This window comes from Procambarus clarkii, chromosome 27, assembly GCF_040958095.1.
Source record: "Procambarus clarkii isolate CNS0578487 chromosome 27, FALCON_Pclarkii_2.0, whole genome shotgun sequence".
Classification (NCBI taxonomy): Eukaryota; Metazoa; Arthropoda; class Malacostraca; order Decapoda; family Cambaridae; genus Procambarus; species Procambarus clarkii.
The window spans coordinates 12,462,094-12,481,144 of record NC_091176.1 but is presented as its reverse complement, the minus strand read 5'-3'; the positions used below and the strand labels follow the sequence as shown (position 1 = coordinate 12,481,144).

Below are 19,051 nucleotides of genomic sequence, written 5' to 3'. Positions count from 1 at the left end.
AAAAGGTATTCGCAGCGCAAAAAAATATTGCATAAGGGCTTGGGAATAACTGTTGGATATATGTAAAAAAGGAGATCGAGAGCCATAAGGCACCAGCAGCGGAATTTATACCCCTTTGGGAGTCTCTTTTTATGTGTAGTCATTGAGGGTCGAACTTGCCAAGTAGGTCAGTGTGGGAGTGCGGCTCGCAGGCCCGGTAGCCATCAGACCCTCACGCCACCTGGGACCTTGCTTATGGTCCCACCTCACTATGTCTGCTTATGGTCCCACCTTACTATGTCTGCTTATGGTCCCCCTCACTATGTCTGCTTATGGTCCCACCTCACTATGTCTGCTTATGGTCCCACCTCACTATGTCTGCTTATGGTTCCACCTCACTATATCTGCTTATGGTCCCCCCTCACTATGCCTGCTTATGGTCCCACCTCACTATGTCTGCTTATGGTCCCACCTCACTATGTCTGCTTATGGTCCCCCCTCACTATGTCTGCTTATGGTCCCACCTCACTATGTCTGCTTATGGTTCCACCTCACTATGTCTGCTTATGGTCCCCCCTCACTATGCCTGCTTATGGTCCCACCTCACTATGTCTGCTTATGGTCCCACCTCACTATGTCTGCTTATGGTCCCACCTCACTATGTCTTCTTATTGTCCCACCTCACTATGTCTGCTTATGGTCCCACCTCACTATGTCTGCTTATGGTCCCACCTCACTATGTCTGTTTATGGTCCCACCTCACTATGTCTGCTTATGGTCCCACCTCACTATGTCTGCTTATTGTCCCACCTCACTATGTCTGCTTATGGTCCCACCTCACTATGTCTGCTTATGGTTCCACCTCACTATGTCTGCTTATGGTCCCACCTCACTATGTCTGCTTATGGTCCCACCTCACTATGTCTGCTTATTGTCCCACCTCACTATGTCTGCTTATGGTCCCACCTCACTATGTCTGCTTATTGTCCCACCTCACTATGTCTGCTTATTGTCTCCCCACCTCACTATGTCTGCTTATGGTCCCACCTCACTATGTCTGCTTATGGTTCCACCTCACTATGTCTGCTTATGGTCCCACCTCACTATGTCTGCTTATGGTCCCACCTCACTATGTCTGCTTATGGTCCCACCTCACTATGTCTGCTTATGGTCCCACCTCACTATGTCTGCTTATGGTTCCACCTCACTATGTCTGCTTATGGTCCCACCTCACTATGTCTGCTTATGGTCCCACCTCACTATGTCTGCTTATTGTCCCACCTCACTATGTCTGCTTATTGTCTCCCCACCTCACTATGTCTGCTTATGGTCCCACCTCACTATGTCTGCTTATGGTTCCACCTCACTATGTCTGCTTATGGTCCCACCTCACTATGTCTGCTTATGGTCCCACCTCACTATGTCTGCTTATGGTTCCACCTCACTATGTCTGCTTATGGTTCCACCTCACTATGTCTGCTTATGGTCCCACCTCACTATGTCTGCTTATGGTCCCACCTCACTATGTCTGCTTATGGTCCCACCTCACTATGCCAGCTTATGGTCCCACCTCACTATGTCTGCTTATTGTCCCACCTCACTATGTCTGCTTATGGTCCCACCTCACTATGTCTGCTTATTGTCCCACCTCACTATGTCTGCTTATTGTCTCCCCACCTCACTATGTCTGCTTATGGTCCCACCTTACTATGTCTGCTTATTGTCCCACCTTACTATGCCTGCTTATTGCCCCTCCTCACTATGTCTGTTTATTGCCCCACAACTATGTCTGCTTATGGTCCCACCTCACTATGTCTGCTTATGGTCCCACCTCACTATGTCTGCTTATTGTCCCACCTTACTATGCCTGCTTATTGCCCCTCCTCACTATGTCTGTTTATTGCCCCACAACTATGTCTGCTTATGGTCCCACCTCACTATGTCTGCTTATGGTCCCACCTCACTATGTCTGTTTATTGCCCCACCACACTATGTCTGCTTATTGCCCCTCCTCACTATGTCTGCTTATTGTCTCCCCTCACTATGTCTGCTTATTGTCTCCCCTCATTATGTCTGCTTATGGTCCCACCTCACTATGCCTGCTTATTGCCCCTCCTCACTATGTCTGCTTATTGTCTCCCCTCACTATGTCTGCTTATGGTCCCACCTCACGATGTCTGCTTATGGTCCCACCTCACTATGTCTGCTTATTGTCCCATCTCACTATGCTTTTTATCCCATCTCACTATGTCTGCTTAGGAGCGTTACTGCTGACAACCTCTCTAATGCGGGTGATCTGAAGTATGGAGGCTGCTGGCTGGTGACCTCAAACACGGCAAGCACCGTGGGACAAGCTCAGCAAGCAAACCCCTTAACTGAACAAGCAGGCTGTTGTACCCCGTTACAAAGTAGCTGGGAGTCTTGATGTCAGGGAGAGGACCAGCTGGAGCTACACGCTTATGTGTACACAACAGTCATCGCTGCCTTTGTGTGTGTTTGTGTCAATATATGCGAGCGAGCGCTCACACGCATCAGGGTGTACGTGGAAGCCTAGGCAACGGCTTACCATTTGGTGGGTTCCAGGCGTCTCAGCCTCACCACATTCCATCACCTAAAACTGTGTTACACTGTCACTCTCAGCCAGCCAGACACCTAGCCAGCCAGACACCTAGCCAGCCAGACACCTAGCCAGCCAGACGCCTAGCCAGCCAGACACCTAGCCAGCCAGACAAGAGTGTGGAGGCCGGCCCAGTGCACACACCAGAAGTGCCTCCCATGGGAAGCTCTGCTCTTGTGTGTGAAATTACAGAGCTGGGGGAGGACAAGGCGGGTCTGCTGGGAGAAGCTGGGAGAGTTGCTGCGACACACACTCTCTCTCTCTCTCTCTCTCTCTCTCTCTCTCTCTCTCTCTCTCTCTCTCTCTCTCTCTCTCTCTCTCTCTCTCTCTCTCTCTCTCTCTCTCTCTTTCTCGTTTAAAATCACAGCTAATAAGATTTTATTACCAGTCTTTTAAGATAGTTTTGTGGTATATAATTCTTCTTATCAGAACATAGAAATACCGGGTTTCAATTCTATTTTAGTACAAACATCAAGATTCACTTTCACTGTCTGTGAGGCTGGATAAAGGGGAGTTGCAATTGAAATTGAAATAAGTTTATTGAGGTAAAATACACACAAAGGGATGAGGTAGCTCAAGCTATTCTCACCCCGTTCAGTACATCGTGTTAATACATACATAGACACACATCACAAACAATAAACATATTACCGAACATTCTGAGAGATAAACATATACATTTCCTCCTTTACAGAAGTAAAAAAGGGGAGTGACGTCATACAAGTACTGCTGTTACTGAGCGATGGATTATAATCCTCATCTCACGTTAAGGTTTATTCCTCATAATATTCTGTTGGTGTCATAAATAATCATTTCTTTTCTTCCACGAAGGTTCGTTGCTGAGGCCGGCGTGAGGCTGCTGGGTACAATAAAAGTAGGCATCGATTTCATTTTTAATTCTATGTGGCCTCGGAGGAATAGTTTATTGGAGTGTCACTCATCCTGTGAGTGAGTGTGCCACCATGGTGACGGTGTTGGAGAGTGTCACTCATCCTGTGAGTGAGTGTACCACCATGGTGACGGTGTTGGAGAGTGTCACTCATCCTGTGAGTGAGTGTACCACCATGGTGACGGTGTTGGAGAGTGTCACTCATCCTGTGAGTGAGTGTGCCACCATGGTGACGGTGTTGGAGAGTGTCACTCATCCTGTGAGTGAGTGTGCCACCATGGTGACGGTGTTGGAGAGTGTCACTCATCCTGTGAGTGAGTATGCCACCATGGTGACGGTGTTGGAGAGTGTCACTCATTCTGTGAGTGAGTGTACCACCATGGTGACGGTGTTGGAGAGTGTCACTCATCCTGTGAGTGAACACACCGGCCAAGGAGAACACCCGCTGGGGTGTTCATCCAGGCACTTGTAGGCAGACGCGGCCAGCGGTGTGGTCACGTGTCCCCGAGAAGAAAGGTGAGTTGTGTTCAGAACCCCTAAATGTACACTCATTGTGTAGTGATGAGCCGCAAGGAGACTCGATACCAGTGTATTGACCAGTGAATTCCAGCTTGGGTGTGTAGCTTCACGTCGAGGGTGACCGGTCTTGCGCTCCTGGGCCGTAGGTGAGCTGGGTGGGCCCTGGGCCGCAGGTGAGCTGGGTGGGCCCTGGGCCGCAGGTGAGCTGTGTGGGCCCTGGGCCGCAGGTGAGCTGGGTGGGCCCTGGGCCGCAGGTGAGATGGGTGGGCCCTGGGCCGCAGGAGAGCTGGGTGGGCCCTGGGCCGCAGGAGAGCTGGGTGGGCCCTGGGCCGCAGGAGAGCTGGGTGGGCCCTGGGCCGCAGGAGAGCTGGGTGGGCCCTGGGCCGCAGGAGAGCTGGGTGCGCCCTGGGCCGCAGGAGAGCTGGGTGGGCCCTGGGCCGCAGGAGAGCTGGGTGGGCCCTGGGCCGCAGGAGAGCTGGGTGGGCCCTGGGCCGCAGGAGAGCTGGGTGGGCCCTGGGCCGCAGGAGAGCTGGGTGGGCCCTGGGCCGCAGGAGAGCTGGGTGGGCCCTGGGCCGCAGGAGAGCTGGGTGGGCCCTGGGCCGCAGGTGAGCTGGGTGGGCCCTGGGCCGCAGGAGAGCTGGGTGGGCCCTGGGCCGCAGGAGAGCTGGGTGCGCCCTGGGCCGCAGGAGAGCTGGGTGGGCCCTGGGCCGCAGGAGAGCTGGGTGCGCCCTGGGCCGCAGGAGAGCTGGGTGGGCCCTGGGCCGCAGGAGAGCTGGGTGCGCCCTGGGCCGCAGGAGAGCTGGGTGGGCCCTGGGTGGCTGCTAGCTTATGTCTGAATATCTGGGTCAGCCGGATCAGAAAAAGCCAGGTGGAGAAAACATGATACCTGCAGGAGTGCTGGACGAGCCCCACCCCGTCCCCCCTCACACACACACACACACACACACACACACACACACACACACACACACACACACACACGCACACGCACACGCACACGCACACACGTCCCGTGACGGCTCCATCCCCGTTAATGGCACCACGGCGTGACTCTCCATGGTGCCATCACAACACCAGTTGGGCATCTTGATTAATTGTTGATGATAGTACCCTTCCCCCCCCCCCCCCACTCCTTCCCTCCCTCCAGGGGCAAGCACGCCTCGGGACAACACAGTGCTCCGCGCCACCACCCCTCCAAGGTCGACCTAGACGTTGTGAGGCGTAACAATATTCGGTCATCTTGTCCCAGGTGCCGCGCTCGTTCTGAAGTGTAGGTAGTGAGTGTCTCATGAGGTGGTTGGTATGAGGTGATGTCTGGTACTTCCCACAGCGACGGTGTCAGTCTTGTCTACTGTACACACAACATGGGACCCACAGTAGAGGGTGGGGGGATGGTTGGTACTCCAGTGGGGGGTGGGGGGATGGTTGGTACTCCAGTAGAGGGTGGGGGGGATGGTTGGTACTCCAGTAGAGGGTGGGGGGATGGTTGGTACTCCAGTAGAGGGTGGGGGGATGGTTGGTACTCCAGTAGAGGGTGGGGGGATGGTTGGTACTCCAGTAGGGGGGTGGGGGGATGGTTGGTACTCCAGTAGAGGGTGGGGGAGGATGTTGCTGTAACTTCCTCTCCTGTTCTTTATGCACTAAAATAAAGGTGACAATGTCAACACTGTAGCAACAGTGAACGCGACTGACCTCTGCTGGTAATGTAGCGACACAATAACGTTATCATGTTGGAAATTTATCTGCATCTATTAGATTGAATATCCTAGTCTGAAGGCCAGATGCTTCTAGCTAGCCTCTCTAAACTTTGCAGGGTGATTAGTGAGTGTAGGGGAACGGTGATGGGGGTGGGGGGGGGTCCAAATGAGCCCTTATGTCTCCCTTTAAAGGGGCGAGGTATTTCATCTCTACCGAACTCTGTGAAGTTTAAATGTTTGAGCCGAGTCCATAGAGTTTTTTATCACTTGCTCCTAACCCCATCAAAAGTTTTCCTGATTGGTCTTAGGTGGCCAATCAGGTGGTCCTGATTGGCCTTCTTACCTTAGTCTTAATAAACCTGATGAAGGCAAGTGTGGGTAAGATATGCCAGTCATTTGCACTCTCGGGGTTCTCAACACTTAATTAGCACTGCCAAGTACCCTATAGTCTGTCCGAGGCTGGCGGCCAGATGCCTGGAGGCAGCCTCATCCAATTTTCTATCATGGTTTCTGTGGGTTATGTGCCAAACATGTTCGGGTTGCAGCTGGCACCAGTCCCACAAGTACAGCTTGGCACGGGGCCATAGGGACCCCCTGTGAACGTTCAGCTTGGCACGGGGCCATAGGGACCCCCTGTGAACGTTCAGCTTGGCACGGGGCCATAGGGACCCCCTGTGAACGTTCAGCTTGGCACGGGGCCATAGGGACCCCCTGTGAACGTTCAGCTTGGCACGGAGCAATAGGGACCCCCTGTGAACGTTCTGGCGAATGTTCTAAAAACATTGTTTTCCTCTTACTTTATGGTAAATCATCATGCACTGATGTCCAGAAAATTGTAAAAAAAAATCTACTTAGATTTTTGCAAATGTGTGTTCATGACGTCATCAACAGGATTCTCCTACCATGAGGGGAACCTTGAGCCTAGAACCTCTTAGACTCGTGGACCTAGGGGACCAGGGTTTGATCCCGGTCCCCGGCGGAAAAACAAATGGGCAGAGTTTTCTTCACCCTGATTGCCTGTTACCTAGCAGTAAATAGGTACCTTGGAGTTAAACACCTGCTACGGGCTACTTCCTGAGTGTGTATTCACTAGTTGACACACACCTAGTTTACACACACACACACACACACACACACTGGAAACTCAGTTGAGTCACAGAGATGTTAGGAAGTTTTCTTTTAGCGTAAGAGTAGTGGAAAAATGGAATGCACTTGGGGAACAGGTTGTGGAAGCAAATACTATTCATACTTTTAAAACTAGGTATGATAGGGAAATGGGACAGGAGTCATTGCTGTAAACAACCGATAGCTAGAAAGGCGGGATCCAAGAGTCAATGCTCGATCCTGCAAGCACAAATAGGTGAGTACAAATAGGTGAGCACACACACACACACACACACACACACACACACACACACACACACACACACACACACACACACACACGTGTGTGTGTGTGTGTGTGTGTGTGTGTGTGTGAAAAAATAGTAGTTACTAACAGTTGATTGATTAACAGTTGAGAGGCGGGCCAAAAGAGCAGAGCTCAACCCCCGCAAGTACAACAAGGTGAATACACACACAGCCCCTCCCCAGCCCCAGCAATTACACACACACATCCCAAGAAGCAGCCCGTATCCCTTGTCTAACTCCCAGGCACATATATACTGCTAGGTGAACATGAGTGTCGGGTGAAAGGAACTCTGCGCATTTGTTTCTGACTTGACCGTGAGTCGATCCTAGACCCTTAGAACTACGACCCCCGAGCGCTGTCCACTCGGCCGCAATGACCTGTGTGTGTAATAATAATTAATTCAACTAGGACACGCTGGTACCTACCGCCCATTCCTCACTATGACCCGCGGGGTGAGTAATAATCACTACGGCGCCTCGATAAACGCACCATCATCTACTCATAATTAATAACAGAATAGGACACCTCGTCATAAGCCGATTTCACCAATTACGAAAATTTGCCCACATAGCTCACCCGACCCCTAACCTCGCCGCCCCGATCACAGGGAAGAGACCTACCTGGTCATGACCTGGACCCCACAGTCAACAGACCCCCACAGTCCAGAGACCCCCACAGTCCAGAGACCCCCACAGTCAACAGACCCCCACAGCCCAGAGACCCCCACTGTCAACAGACCCCCACAGTCCAGAGACCCCACTGTCAACAGACCCCCACAGCCCAGAGACCCCCACTGTCAACAGACCCCCACAGTCCAGAGACCCCACTGTCAACAGACCCCCACAGTCCAGAGACCCCACTGTCAACAGACCCCCACAGTCCAGAGACCCCACTGTCAACAGACCCCCACAGTCCAGAGACCCCACTGTCAACAGACCCCCACAGTCCAGAGACCCCCATTGTCAACAGACCCCCACAGTCCAGAGACCCCACTGTCAACAGACCCCCACAGTCCAGAGACCCCCCACTGTCAACAGACCCCCACAGTCCAGAGACCCCCACTGTCAACAGACCCCCACAGTCCAGAGACCCCCACTGTCAACAGACCCCCCACAGTCCAGAGACCTCCACTGTCAACAGACCCCCACAGTCCAGAGACCCCCACTGTCAACAGACCCCCACAGTCCAGAGACCCCCACAGTCCAGAGACCCCTACAGTCCAGAGACCCCCACAGTCCAGAGACCCCCACTGTCAACAGACCCCCACTGTCAACAGACCCCCACTGTCAACAGACCCCCACTGTCAACAGACCCCCACAGTCCAGAGACCCCCACTGTCAACAGACCCCCACAGTCCAGAGACCCCACTGTCAACAGACCCCCACAGTCCAGAGACCCCCACTGTCAACAGACCCCCACAGTCCAGAGACCCCCACTGTCAACAGACCCCCACAGTCCAGAGACCCCCACTGTCAACAGACCCCCACAGTCCAGAGACCCCCACTGTCAACAGACCCCCACAGTCCAGAGACCCCCACAGTCCAGAGACCCCCACTGTCAACAGACCCCCACTGTCAACAGACCCCCACAGTCCAGAGACCCCCACTGTCAACAGACCCCCACAGTCCAGAGACCCCACTGTCAACAGACCCCCACAGTCCAGAGACCCCCACTGTCAACAGACCCCCACAGTCCAGAGACCCCCACTGTCAACAGACCCCCACAGTCCAGAGACCCCCACTGTCAACAGACCCCCACAGTCCAGAGACCCCCACTGTCAACAGACCCCCACAGTCCAGAGACCCCCACAGTCCAGAGACCCCTACAGTCCAGAGACCCCCACTGTCAACAGACCCCCACAGTCCAGAGACCCCCACTGTCAACAGACACCCACAGTCCAGAGACCCTCACTGTCAACAGACACCCACAGTGAAAAGAGCCGCAGGTGTGTACAGTGCAAGGAAATATCTCACCGCTGGCACCTAGTGAAGAAATAATTGGTCCACAGCCGAGAGTGTGGGGTAAGACTGGGGGGGGGGTCACGGGGCACCCCCAGCTGGTGGCCCTCACAACACACGGGCAGCTGATTTCCTGGACCACCTAGACCCAGCTGGCCCAGCTGGCCCAGCCAGCCGGCCACTCCAGCCTCACCAAGACGAACATCTCATCATCACTAGGACTGTGGTCTTCGGAAACTCTCAGATGCGGTTCACCGCGTGTGATCAATCACCTGTTGATTGACGGTTGAGAGGCGGGAACAAAGAGCCAGAGCTCAACCCCCGCAAGCACAATTAGGTGAGTACACGCGGCAAACGGAGTACCTCAAGGATCGGTGCTGGGCCCCCACACTATTTCTCATTTAAGATAATGACGTATCTACAAGGGTTGACTCCTGTAAGTTGATGTTTCAAAACTGAGAAATTAATGAAAAGAATTGAGACAGATGAGGCTTGTAAGATTCCCCCCAGATGAGTTTTGTTGCATAGTTGATCTGAGAAATGGCTTCTGGATTTCAACACCAGCAAGTGTAAGTTGATGGAAATGAGAAAGGACAACAGGAGACTAAGAGGATAATGCACAATGAAGAAAGACTACCTCCCTATAACGACCAGGGAAAAGACCTGGGCGTGGACATAACACAGCCCTAACTCCAGAGGCTATATGTGTATCGGATAACATCAGCATCATACTCTACACCAGGATAACATCAGCATCATACTCTACACCAGGATAACATCAGCATCATACTCTACACTAGGGTACGTCAGCAGCATACTCTACACTAGGATAACGTCAGCAGCATACTCTACACTAGCAAAAGTTGGAATATCATTCAGTAATAAATAAGGATGCATTTAAATCGCTGTAAACCGCCTATGTGAGACCAGTGTTACAGTATACCGTCCCATCCTGGAGCCCCGGTCTACAAAACAGATAAGGACACTCGAAAAAAGATCCAGAAGTTTACAGCGAGGTTCGTTCCAGACTTACGAGGGGGATGGGTATGAAGAGAGACTTAAATAAAACTAGACCTGACGATTTTGGGGGAAAAAATGAGATGAGAGGGAACACATGATAGAGACGTGTAAAATACCTAAGGGTCTGACAGTTGTAAAAGCGGACCACAATCAATATCAGTGAAACAAGAGGACAGAGGCTGAAACTTGAGAAAGAGGTGAGCCATAGAGGTATTAGAAAGCTTTCTTCAATTGTAAGAGTAATGGAAAAATTAATGAACTAAAGGAACTTCAACTAAGTTTGTTGAAGCAAACGCTATTCATAATTTTAAGAGTAGATTAGCAAATTGGTCGAGAGTCAATCCAGTAGGCAACCGGAAGGTAGAAAGGCGGGGTCCAACAACTGAAGCTTGATCCGGCAGGCACACAAAGGTGAGCACACACATATCTATGTCTCTATTGTTTCCTCTCCTTCACCGCCCCTCACTGTCTCTGTGTCCCTCACTGTCTCTGTGTCCCTCACTGCTCTGTGTCCCTCACTGTCTCTGTGTCCCTCACTGTCTCTGTGTCCCTCACTGTCTCTGTGTCCCTCACTGCCTCTGTGTCCCTCACTGCCTCTGTGTCCCTCACTGTCTCTGTGTTCCTCACTGTCTCTGTGTCCCTCACTGTCTCTGTGTCCCTCACTGTCTCTCTGTGTCCCTCACTGTCTCTGTGTGTCCCTCACTGTCTCTCTGTGTCCCTCACTGTCTCTCTGTGTCCCTCACTGTCTCTGTGTGTCCCTCACTGTCTCTGTGTGTCCCTCACTGTCTCTGTGTGTCCCTCACTGTCTCTGTGTGTCCCTCACTGTCTCTGTGTGTCCCTCACTGTCTCTGTGTGTCCCTCACTGTCTCTGTGTGTCCCTCACTGTCTCTGTGTGTCCCTCACTGTCTCTGTGTGTCCCTCACTGTCTCTGTGTGTCCCTCACTGTCTCTGTGTGTCCCTCACTGTCTCTGTGTGTCCCTCACTGTCTCTGTGTGTCCCTCACTGTCTCTGTGTGTCCCTCACTGTCTCTGTGTGTCCCTCACTGTCTCTGTGTGTCCCTCACTGTCTCTGTGTGTCCCTCACTGTCTCTGTGTGTCCCTCACTGTCTCTGTGTGTCCCTCACTGTCTCTGTGTGTCCCTCACTGTCTCTGTGTGTCCCTCACTGTCTCTGTGTGTCCCTCACTGTCTCTGTGTGTCCCTCACTGTCTCTGTGTGTCCCTCACTGCCTCTCTGTGTGTCCCTCACTGCCTCTCTGTGTGTCCCTCACTGCCTTTCTGTGTCCCTCACTGCCTCTCTCGGCCCCTCACTGCCTCTCTCGGCCCCTCACTGCCTCTCTGTCCCTCACTGCCTCTCAAACCCACTGAGTAAACAACAAATTCGTTCACAATTCAACTACAATCAATCCTCCAACGGTGATTTCTAAGTTTTCTTGGCGAAATTAAATAAAAGTACTGAAGTAAATAATAAATAATGAACACTTAACAAAATCTGTTCATAAGGTCATTGGTACAAAAATATAGAAAGTGTTCTCTGGTAAAGGTAAATATTCTATCAATTTTATAATCCGAATTAAATTTGCGAGGCTCTTCATCTCTTCCATCGCGATTATAATTACTGGAAAAAATATGACGGGCCAGACAGATCGTGAGAGAAATTTTAGCAAACCCTCGAAATTAGTCAGTCCACGAAAATCAAGAATTGAGATGAAAGTATCCGATGAGAATTGTCTGACCTCCCCCCCTCTCCCCCCACCCCCCCCCTCTCTCTCTCTCTCTCTCTTTTTCCCAACCACTTGGGCTGGACGGTAGAGCGACGGTCTCGCTTCATGCAGGTTGGCGTTCAATCCCCGACCGTCCAAGTGATTGGGCACCATTCCTTCCCCCGTCCCATCCCAAATCCTTACCCTGACCTCTTCCAAGTGCTATATAGTCGTAATGGCTTGGCGCTTTCCCTGATAATTCCCCCCCCCCCGCCCTCTCCCTCCCCCCTCTCCCTCCCCCCCCTCTCTGTCTCTCTCTGTCTCTCTCTCTTTCTCTCTCTGTCTCTCTCTTTCTCTCTCTGTCTCTCTCTGTCTCTCTCTTTCTCTCTCTTTCTCTCAGTAGAAGTAGACAAATTAGCGCTTAGGAAAAACAAATTTGTTATTCGAAATCAAAAAGTTGAGAAACGTCGGTGTGTAGTGAGGCTTCCTGCCCCGTCTCCCCTGGCAGCCATACTGAGGTCACACCAGGTCCAGGTCAGCCTCAGGTCCAGGTCAGCCTCAGGTCAGAGGGTCAATCATTAACCAACTTCGCTTAAGACATGTTTCCAGGTTTTTATTATGTTGGCATTTAAGGTCTTGAAGCAAGAGTGGAGAGAGTGTGGGGAGAGGTGGGAGGAGGGGGGGGGGGGAATTATGAAAAAAAGGAGGGGGTAATTATATGAACATAAGGACACAAGAAATTGCACAAAGCTTGTCGGTCCACGTGACACGGTCCATATTTAGACCCACCTACACTCATTCACATGTCTAACCTAAGCTTGAAACAATCCAATGATCACGCGTCTGTTATGTTACCCGATAATTTTTTTCATTAATCAGCAACCGCGATCACCTGACGGGAATGACAACATTGATCAGCTGATGGGAATAATAACACTGATCAGGTTGACGAGAATGATAACACAGACCTGTATAATGTTGTTATCCCCGTCAGCTGTTGTTGGTACGAGGACAGCTGATCAGTGTTGATATTCCCAACAGCTGATCAATGTTATCATTCTCGCTTAAGTGTGACACTTGCTTTGGCACTGCTTTCCCGTTCATGCACTCAAGCGTGCCAGGGGGCCATCGAAGGAAAGGAAACTATCAGGGGTAAAGTGCCAAGCCATGACGACTATGTAGCACTGGGAAAGGATCAGGATAAGGATTTGGGATGGGATGGGGTAAGGAATGGTACCCAACTACTTGGACGGTCGGGGATTGAACGCTGATCTGCATGAAGCTAGACTGTCGCTCTACCGTCCAGCCCAAGTGATTGGACGGCAGAGCGTCCCATCCCATCAGGGGCCCATCGAGCAAACCATTTCTCGAAACATTGTTGTTCGACAGCTCACTAACGCTGGCCCTTGTGACTCTAAATAATAATACTTGTCTTTACGTTACTCTAAAGGTCAGTAATATCGCACTACAAAAGGTGCACGATAAACAACTGCTTAACTAAAAGGTCGTGAACAATGCACATATTGTTCTCAGTGAGGCGTGGTAATTATGAGGAGAAACCAGTGTGACTATATAGCACTTGGGATATGAGGACAAGGAGTGAGGATATGAGGACAAGGAGTGAGGATATGAGGACAAGGAGTGAGGATATGAGGACAGTATCTGGGAGATGAGGACCACGGGAGACATCTCCCGTCACGCAGGGTGCAGTCGCACCTCCACAGATCTCCAGTATCAGCTCTTGATACTGGTAATGGCTCAAAAGGGCCACCACTTACGGGCTATTCATGCCCGTGCCACCTCTTGGGTGGCTTAATCTTCATCAATCAATCAATCGAGATGAGGACGGGGGTGAAAGAACGATGCCCGTCCACTTTGACCGACGGGGATCGGACGCCCTATACCCGTCCGATCGGGTATAGGGCGTCCGTTGCCGTCGCCGCGCCGACCAGTCCGGGTGGATGGACCTTTTACGTCAACTCATACGTCAACACTGACGTCAGCGTCAGTGAAGCGTTTCTGGCCATGAGGGGCCCCTCGGACGCATCCTGACTCTACGTGCTACAGTGGTGTTTACCTCGCACGCGCCGCCACGAGCGCCCGCCACGTGCGGCCGCGTCGTGCGCCCGCCACGTGCGTCTGACACGAGCGCCCGCCACGTGCAGCTGCTCAGGGGTGATGGTGTGTGACGACCACTATACCTGTCCCTTTGCCACGTGCTGCCACGCGCCGGCTCGCGCGCGCCGCCACCCTCGTAACAGGAATTAGCGCCGTCGATTCACAACCACTTAAGAGTCGTGTAAGACCCCGGGGCGAGTGGCTCGTGTACGACCCCCGGGCGAGAGGCTCGTGTACGACCCCCCGGGCGAATGGCTCGTGTACGACCCCCGGGCGAGAGGCTCGTGTACGACTCCCGGGCGAGAGGCTCGTGTACGACCCCCGGGCGAGTGGCTTGTGTACGACCCCCGGGCGAGTGGCTCGTGTACGACCCTCGGGCGAGTGGCTCGTGTACGACCCCCGGGCGAGAGGCTCGTGTACGACCCCCCGGGCGAGAGGCTCGTGTACGACCCCGGGCGAGTGGCTCGTGTACGACCCCCGGGCGAGTGGCTCGTGTACGACCCCCGGGCGAGTGACTCGTGTACGACCCCCGGGCGAGTGGCTCGTGTACGACCCCCGGGCGAGAGGCTCGTGTACGACCCCCCGGGCGAATGGCTCGTGTACGACCCCCGGACGAGAGGCTCGTGTACGACCCCCGGGCGAGTGGCTCGTGTACGACCCCCGGGCGAGTGGCTCGTGTACGACCCCCGGGCGAGTGGCTCGTGTACGACCCCCGGGCGAGAGGCTCGTGTACGACTTCCCGGGCGAGAGGCTCGTGTACGACTTCCCGGGCGAGAGGCTCGTGTACGACCCCCCGGGCGAGAGGCTCGTGTACGACCCCCCGGGCGAGAGGCTCGTGTACGACCCCCCGGGCGAGAGGCTCGTGTACGACCCCCGGGCGAGTGGCTCGTGTACGACCCCCCGGGCGAGAGGCTCGTGTACGACCCCCCGGGCGAGAGGCTCGTGTACGACCCCCGGGCGAGTGGCTCGTGTACGACCCCCCGGGCGAGACCTCCGTTTACCCAGCAGCCAATACGTAACCCGGAGTTAGGGAACTGTTGTGAGCAGCATCCTGCAAAAGATCCAATAGTTCGAGGCCTCGGGGAGGGCCTCGATAAACCAAACAAAAAGAAACAAGACAATGCCAATCAAGATAGTACTTGTAGTAACTCTTGGCTCAAACGTACGAAAGAGAATGGTGGACCCACGTTCACGTATTATTGAGTTTGACCAAAAAACAATTATTGAAAAAAAAATGGAAGTCTAAGAAAAGAACTTGACCTAACCTGTCCAAGCAATCATAGGTCTAATGCACGATATCTTAGCCCTAATATAGTACATATGTGTTTTATTCTATGCCTAGGAATGTGTAAGTTTCTTAAACTTAGGGAGTTTAGTTTAAAGATTTAAGGAATGGTTAATTTTACACAATCACACATCCCCCCCCCCTTTTCCTCACACTCTACACCTCTACACTGTTAATACGCTCGTAATCCCCTCTGTCCCACGTGGTGTTGGTATAGGGTGTGTGTGTGGGGGGGGTGGTTCCTGGGGTGAGGGGGTGGTGCCAGGTGGGCCACATGTTCACACACACACACACACACACACACACACACACACACACACACACACACACACACACACACACACACACACACACACACACACAGATCTCTCCCCCCCCCCCCTCCCCTAAGCTGCTGTTGCTGCTGCCCGCGTCCAGCCATCAGGCTGGCCGCGCACCGCCACAGATTAGCGAGCCAAACAAACTAACTTTGGACTTTGCAAATAAACATTTCACAAATGTAAATAAAGACCCGTTGTTGGTTTCTAATTACCGCTAACTCACACAATTACAAAACATGTTTGGGGGGTTATGGTGTCCAAACTTTCAGAGTCGATCTTGGAGTGAGGAAACGATATATGATGCGCCTTCCAGATTCACGTTCCAGTATCACAATGGACACTTTCAACCTATGTCACCTTGAAGTACTTACTGCCTTCATGTGTTTATATCTTATTGGTAACGTTTATACATTAAAACCTTTTATTGGGTTTCACTACACCCCGTGGGGGCCAGTACCCAGGGCCCCCCCACACACTGCACTTCGTGGGGGCCAACACCCTTCCCCCCCCCACACCCACAGCACCCTGGCCCCCATGTGTGGGAAAAACCTGCTGGGATTGATATAAGAGGAGACTACCAGGGACTTGTACTGAACTAAATTAAAAATTACTGTCTGCAAATTAATTCAATTAAAATCTCTAGCTAGGGTTGTAAATCCTAAATCCTCTTTTCCTAATGACAGACTGTGGGCTGTAAGGGACAGGTGGGGTGAATGACTATGTTGATAGAAGTTCCAATCCACCTGTAGACAGGGATCTCACATCAGCTTGTATTTTATACAAGGATAAGATTTGATAAATTCAGTTATCTGACTGAACACTGGCTCTGTTTAAATCAGAGATTTAAACATACATAGTCTAACCTAGTACCATAACTTAACAGCCAATATGTTCTTATACTATAAACAACAAATTAATTGTAAAAGTATAAATAAATGACCTTAAATGGAGTCTTAATACTATTAACTTAGTACTAGAAATTATATTCAATTAAATGAACTTATATGATAACTTATAAATAACTAAGCAAGCAATTGATAACTTAATTTATATATTCAAATATATATGCAGACATATTCACTTTATACAGTTAGCTTGACTGAATCTCTTCCAAGACTGTGGACACTTGTGAGGTTTTTACTTATTGAGGCTGAATTCTTTTCTGACAGAATGGACACTCATGAGGTTCAGTGCTTGGATAAGATTCACAGCTACACTACAATTTTAATAAACGTACCGTGAATGAGGCTTTGCCTCGCTTTTTAACCAACAGACAGATTTATAGGATATTAAAGCTACACAAGCATACAATTGGCCAATCATATACCAAATAACCTTCAATATACTTCTCTGCCAGTCGGGGTGCCTGTCTGACAAGTTTGCCAGACTGATTAACTCTCTTGTTGAGTTTAGGCACGATATTTTGCTACAGCGTTGCTGTATGATGATCTGGTAGCGTTGCTACGTGATTATCCTGCAGTTGCAGAAGAATGATTCGAGATAAAAGTTTATGAATGAAGGTGGAGGAAACCGTGTCACTGATCTCCACTATACACTCTATTTTATGTGAATGTTCACGGATTTTCCTTGTAGATATTGTCCAGGTACTCCCCCAGTTCTAGAGAGTATTCACTGGCGATAAAAATGTTAGATAAGGTGTCCTTGAGCTGGTAATGTTCGCTAAGGATCAGTCACTTGTTCACTCATTTGTAAACAAACGCGGAGTGCCGCTGGGCTTGTTGGTGGGCGCTTCTCTCCCCCCCATCGCCCTGCCATGCTCTCTGAGCACGGTAGCCTTCAATGAATATTGATTGATTATTTTTTACAGTCTAGACTTATGATTGAAATAAGATGTGATTATAATATAATTAGATATAAGATTTAAAGATTATAAGTAGTATTTGAAAGTACCACTGAATCTTATTAAGGATTCGATTTTTAATCCTACCGGATGTTGAATCAATGTTCCAATAGTTTTTTAATTAAGAAGTCCTTCTAGAAGCTTCTGGATCCTTGAAAGATCATGTACAAAGTCACGTAGGCATCAAAAGGGCCCCTGTTGCGTACGTGTTCATGGTGCCATTGTCATCCAGGATCAAGCTATATAATGAATCTTTAAAGATTCATTATATGATTTTGATACAATTTAGATATGATTTAGATATGATATAGAAATTATACATTTCTTAGATGATTATTAGATATGGTGGGTAAAAATTTCCCACATCTTCCAGAGGGAGAGAACTGGCACAGAGTCCAATACTTAGGACAATAGTGACCATATGTATTTATTTACTCTCCATTGGATTGATAATACAAGTGCAAATTTTGCTTGCACTTTTGTGCTGCTGTCCGTTGTGGACGATTGTGTCTGTTAGGAGTCTGTGGGTCTTGTGGAGTTAGAGTCTCTTGAGGTCTCTCAGGATCTAACTGCAGCCGACTCACTGATTCCATGTGGATGAGTTTGTCCAATGTCTTCAGGGAAGTTGTTCCTTTGGACAGGATTTTGACTATTCTCAAAATCCCCTGACTATCTGGATGGACTGAGACAACTTTACCTAATGGCCAGTCAGCCCTAGGGCCATCACTGTCTACCAAGACAATATCGCCAGGTTGGAGATTAGCTATATTATGGGGGACATTGGCCCCATAGTGATGTTCTCGTAGAGATGTAAGATATTCTTTTGTCCAAATATCATTCCATTTTTGGATTATGCTGGACAGATGCTTATACCCCTGAACCAACTCGCTCGGACCCACATATGAGGGATCTCTGATCTCATCATCCACTAGAGATGGTACTGGAGTCAGAAGTCTTCCATACATTAGGTGGGCAGGACTTAATGGCTCATGTTGAGTAGGATCCTCAGACAAGTAAGTCAACGGCCGGTTATTCACCCTTGATTCTATTTCCGTGATTACTGTCTGGAGTTCTTGAAGATTGATTTTCTGACGGTGTAGAGATTTTCTCAAGGATCTTTTTACAGTTCCTATTAACCGTTCATAAAATCCTCCGTGCCATGGGGCTCTCGGAGGGATAAATTTCCATCTGCAATGACGCTGTTCCAGTGTGGAAGTAACTGCAGGATGGGAACAGATTTCCCGTAGACATGCTTCTCCAGCTACCAAGTTTGCTCCATTATCTGAAATCATCAGCTTAGGGCATGATCGGCGTGCTGCGAATCTGCGGAAAGCTTGAATAAATGATTGAGCAGTCATATCGGGTGTTACCTCTAGATGTACTGCCCTGGTGGTAGCACAGGTGAACAGACAGATGTATGCCTTGATAGGTTGTTTATCTGCAGTCCCTGTTAGATATATTGCTCCTGTATAATCTACTCCTGTCGTTTCGAAAGGTTGTAGATGGACCACTCGTTCCTTTGGCAGGGGTGGTGGCCCTGGATAAGAGCAAGTTCTTGCATCGTACCTTCGGCATATCATGCAATTCTTCAAGATTGATTTGACTGACTGTCTTCCCTGAGGAATCCAGTACTGCTGTCTGATTTGTGTGAGTGTGTCTAACACTCCTCCATGTTTGA

At 50.5% G+C, this 19,051-nt stretch overlaps 2 protein-coding genes across 2 annotated transcripts; one reads left to right on the top strand and one right to left on the bottom strand.

The window, feature by feature from the left end:
* Positions 1 to 4,033: 4,033 nt before the first annotated feature.
* On the bottom strand, positions 4,034 to 5,062 carry LOC123762774 (uncharacterized). Its single transcript, XM_069332049.1, has 2 exons — positions 5,002 to 5,062; positions 4,034 to 4,803 (listed from the first exon to the last, which is right to left on the bottom strand). The coding sequence occupies exons 1-2, from the start codon at positions 5,060 to 5,062 to the stop codon at positions 4,034 to 4,036; spliced, it is 831 nt and encodes a 276-aa protein (XP_069188150.1).
* A 2,676-nt stretch (positions 5,063 to 7,738) lies between these two features.
* On the top strand, positions 7,739 to 9,109 carry LOC123762773 (uncharacterized). The gene has a single exon (XM_045749532.2). The coding sequence runs from the start codon at positions 7,739 to 7,741 to the stop codon at positions 9,107 to 9,109; it is 1,371 nt and encodes a 456-aa protein (XP_045605488.2).
* The last annotated feature ends 9,942 nt before the right edge of the window (positions 9,110 to 19,051 follow it).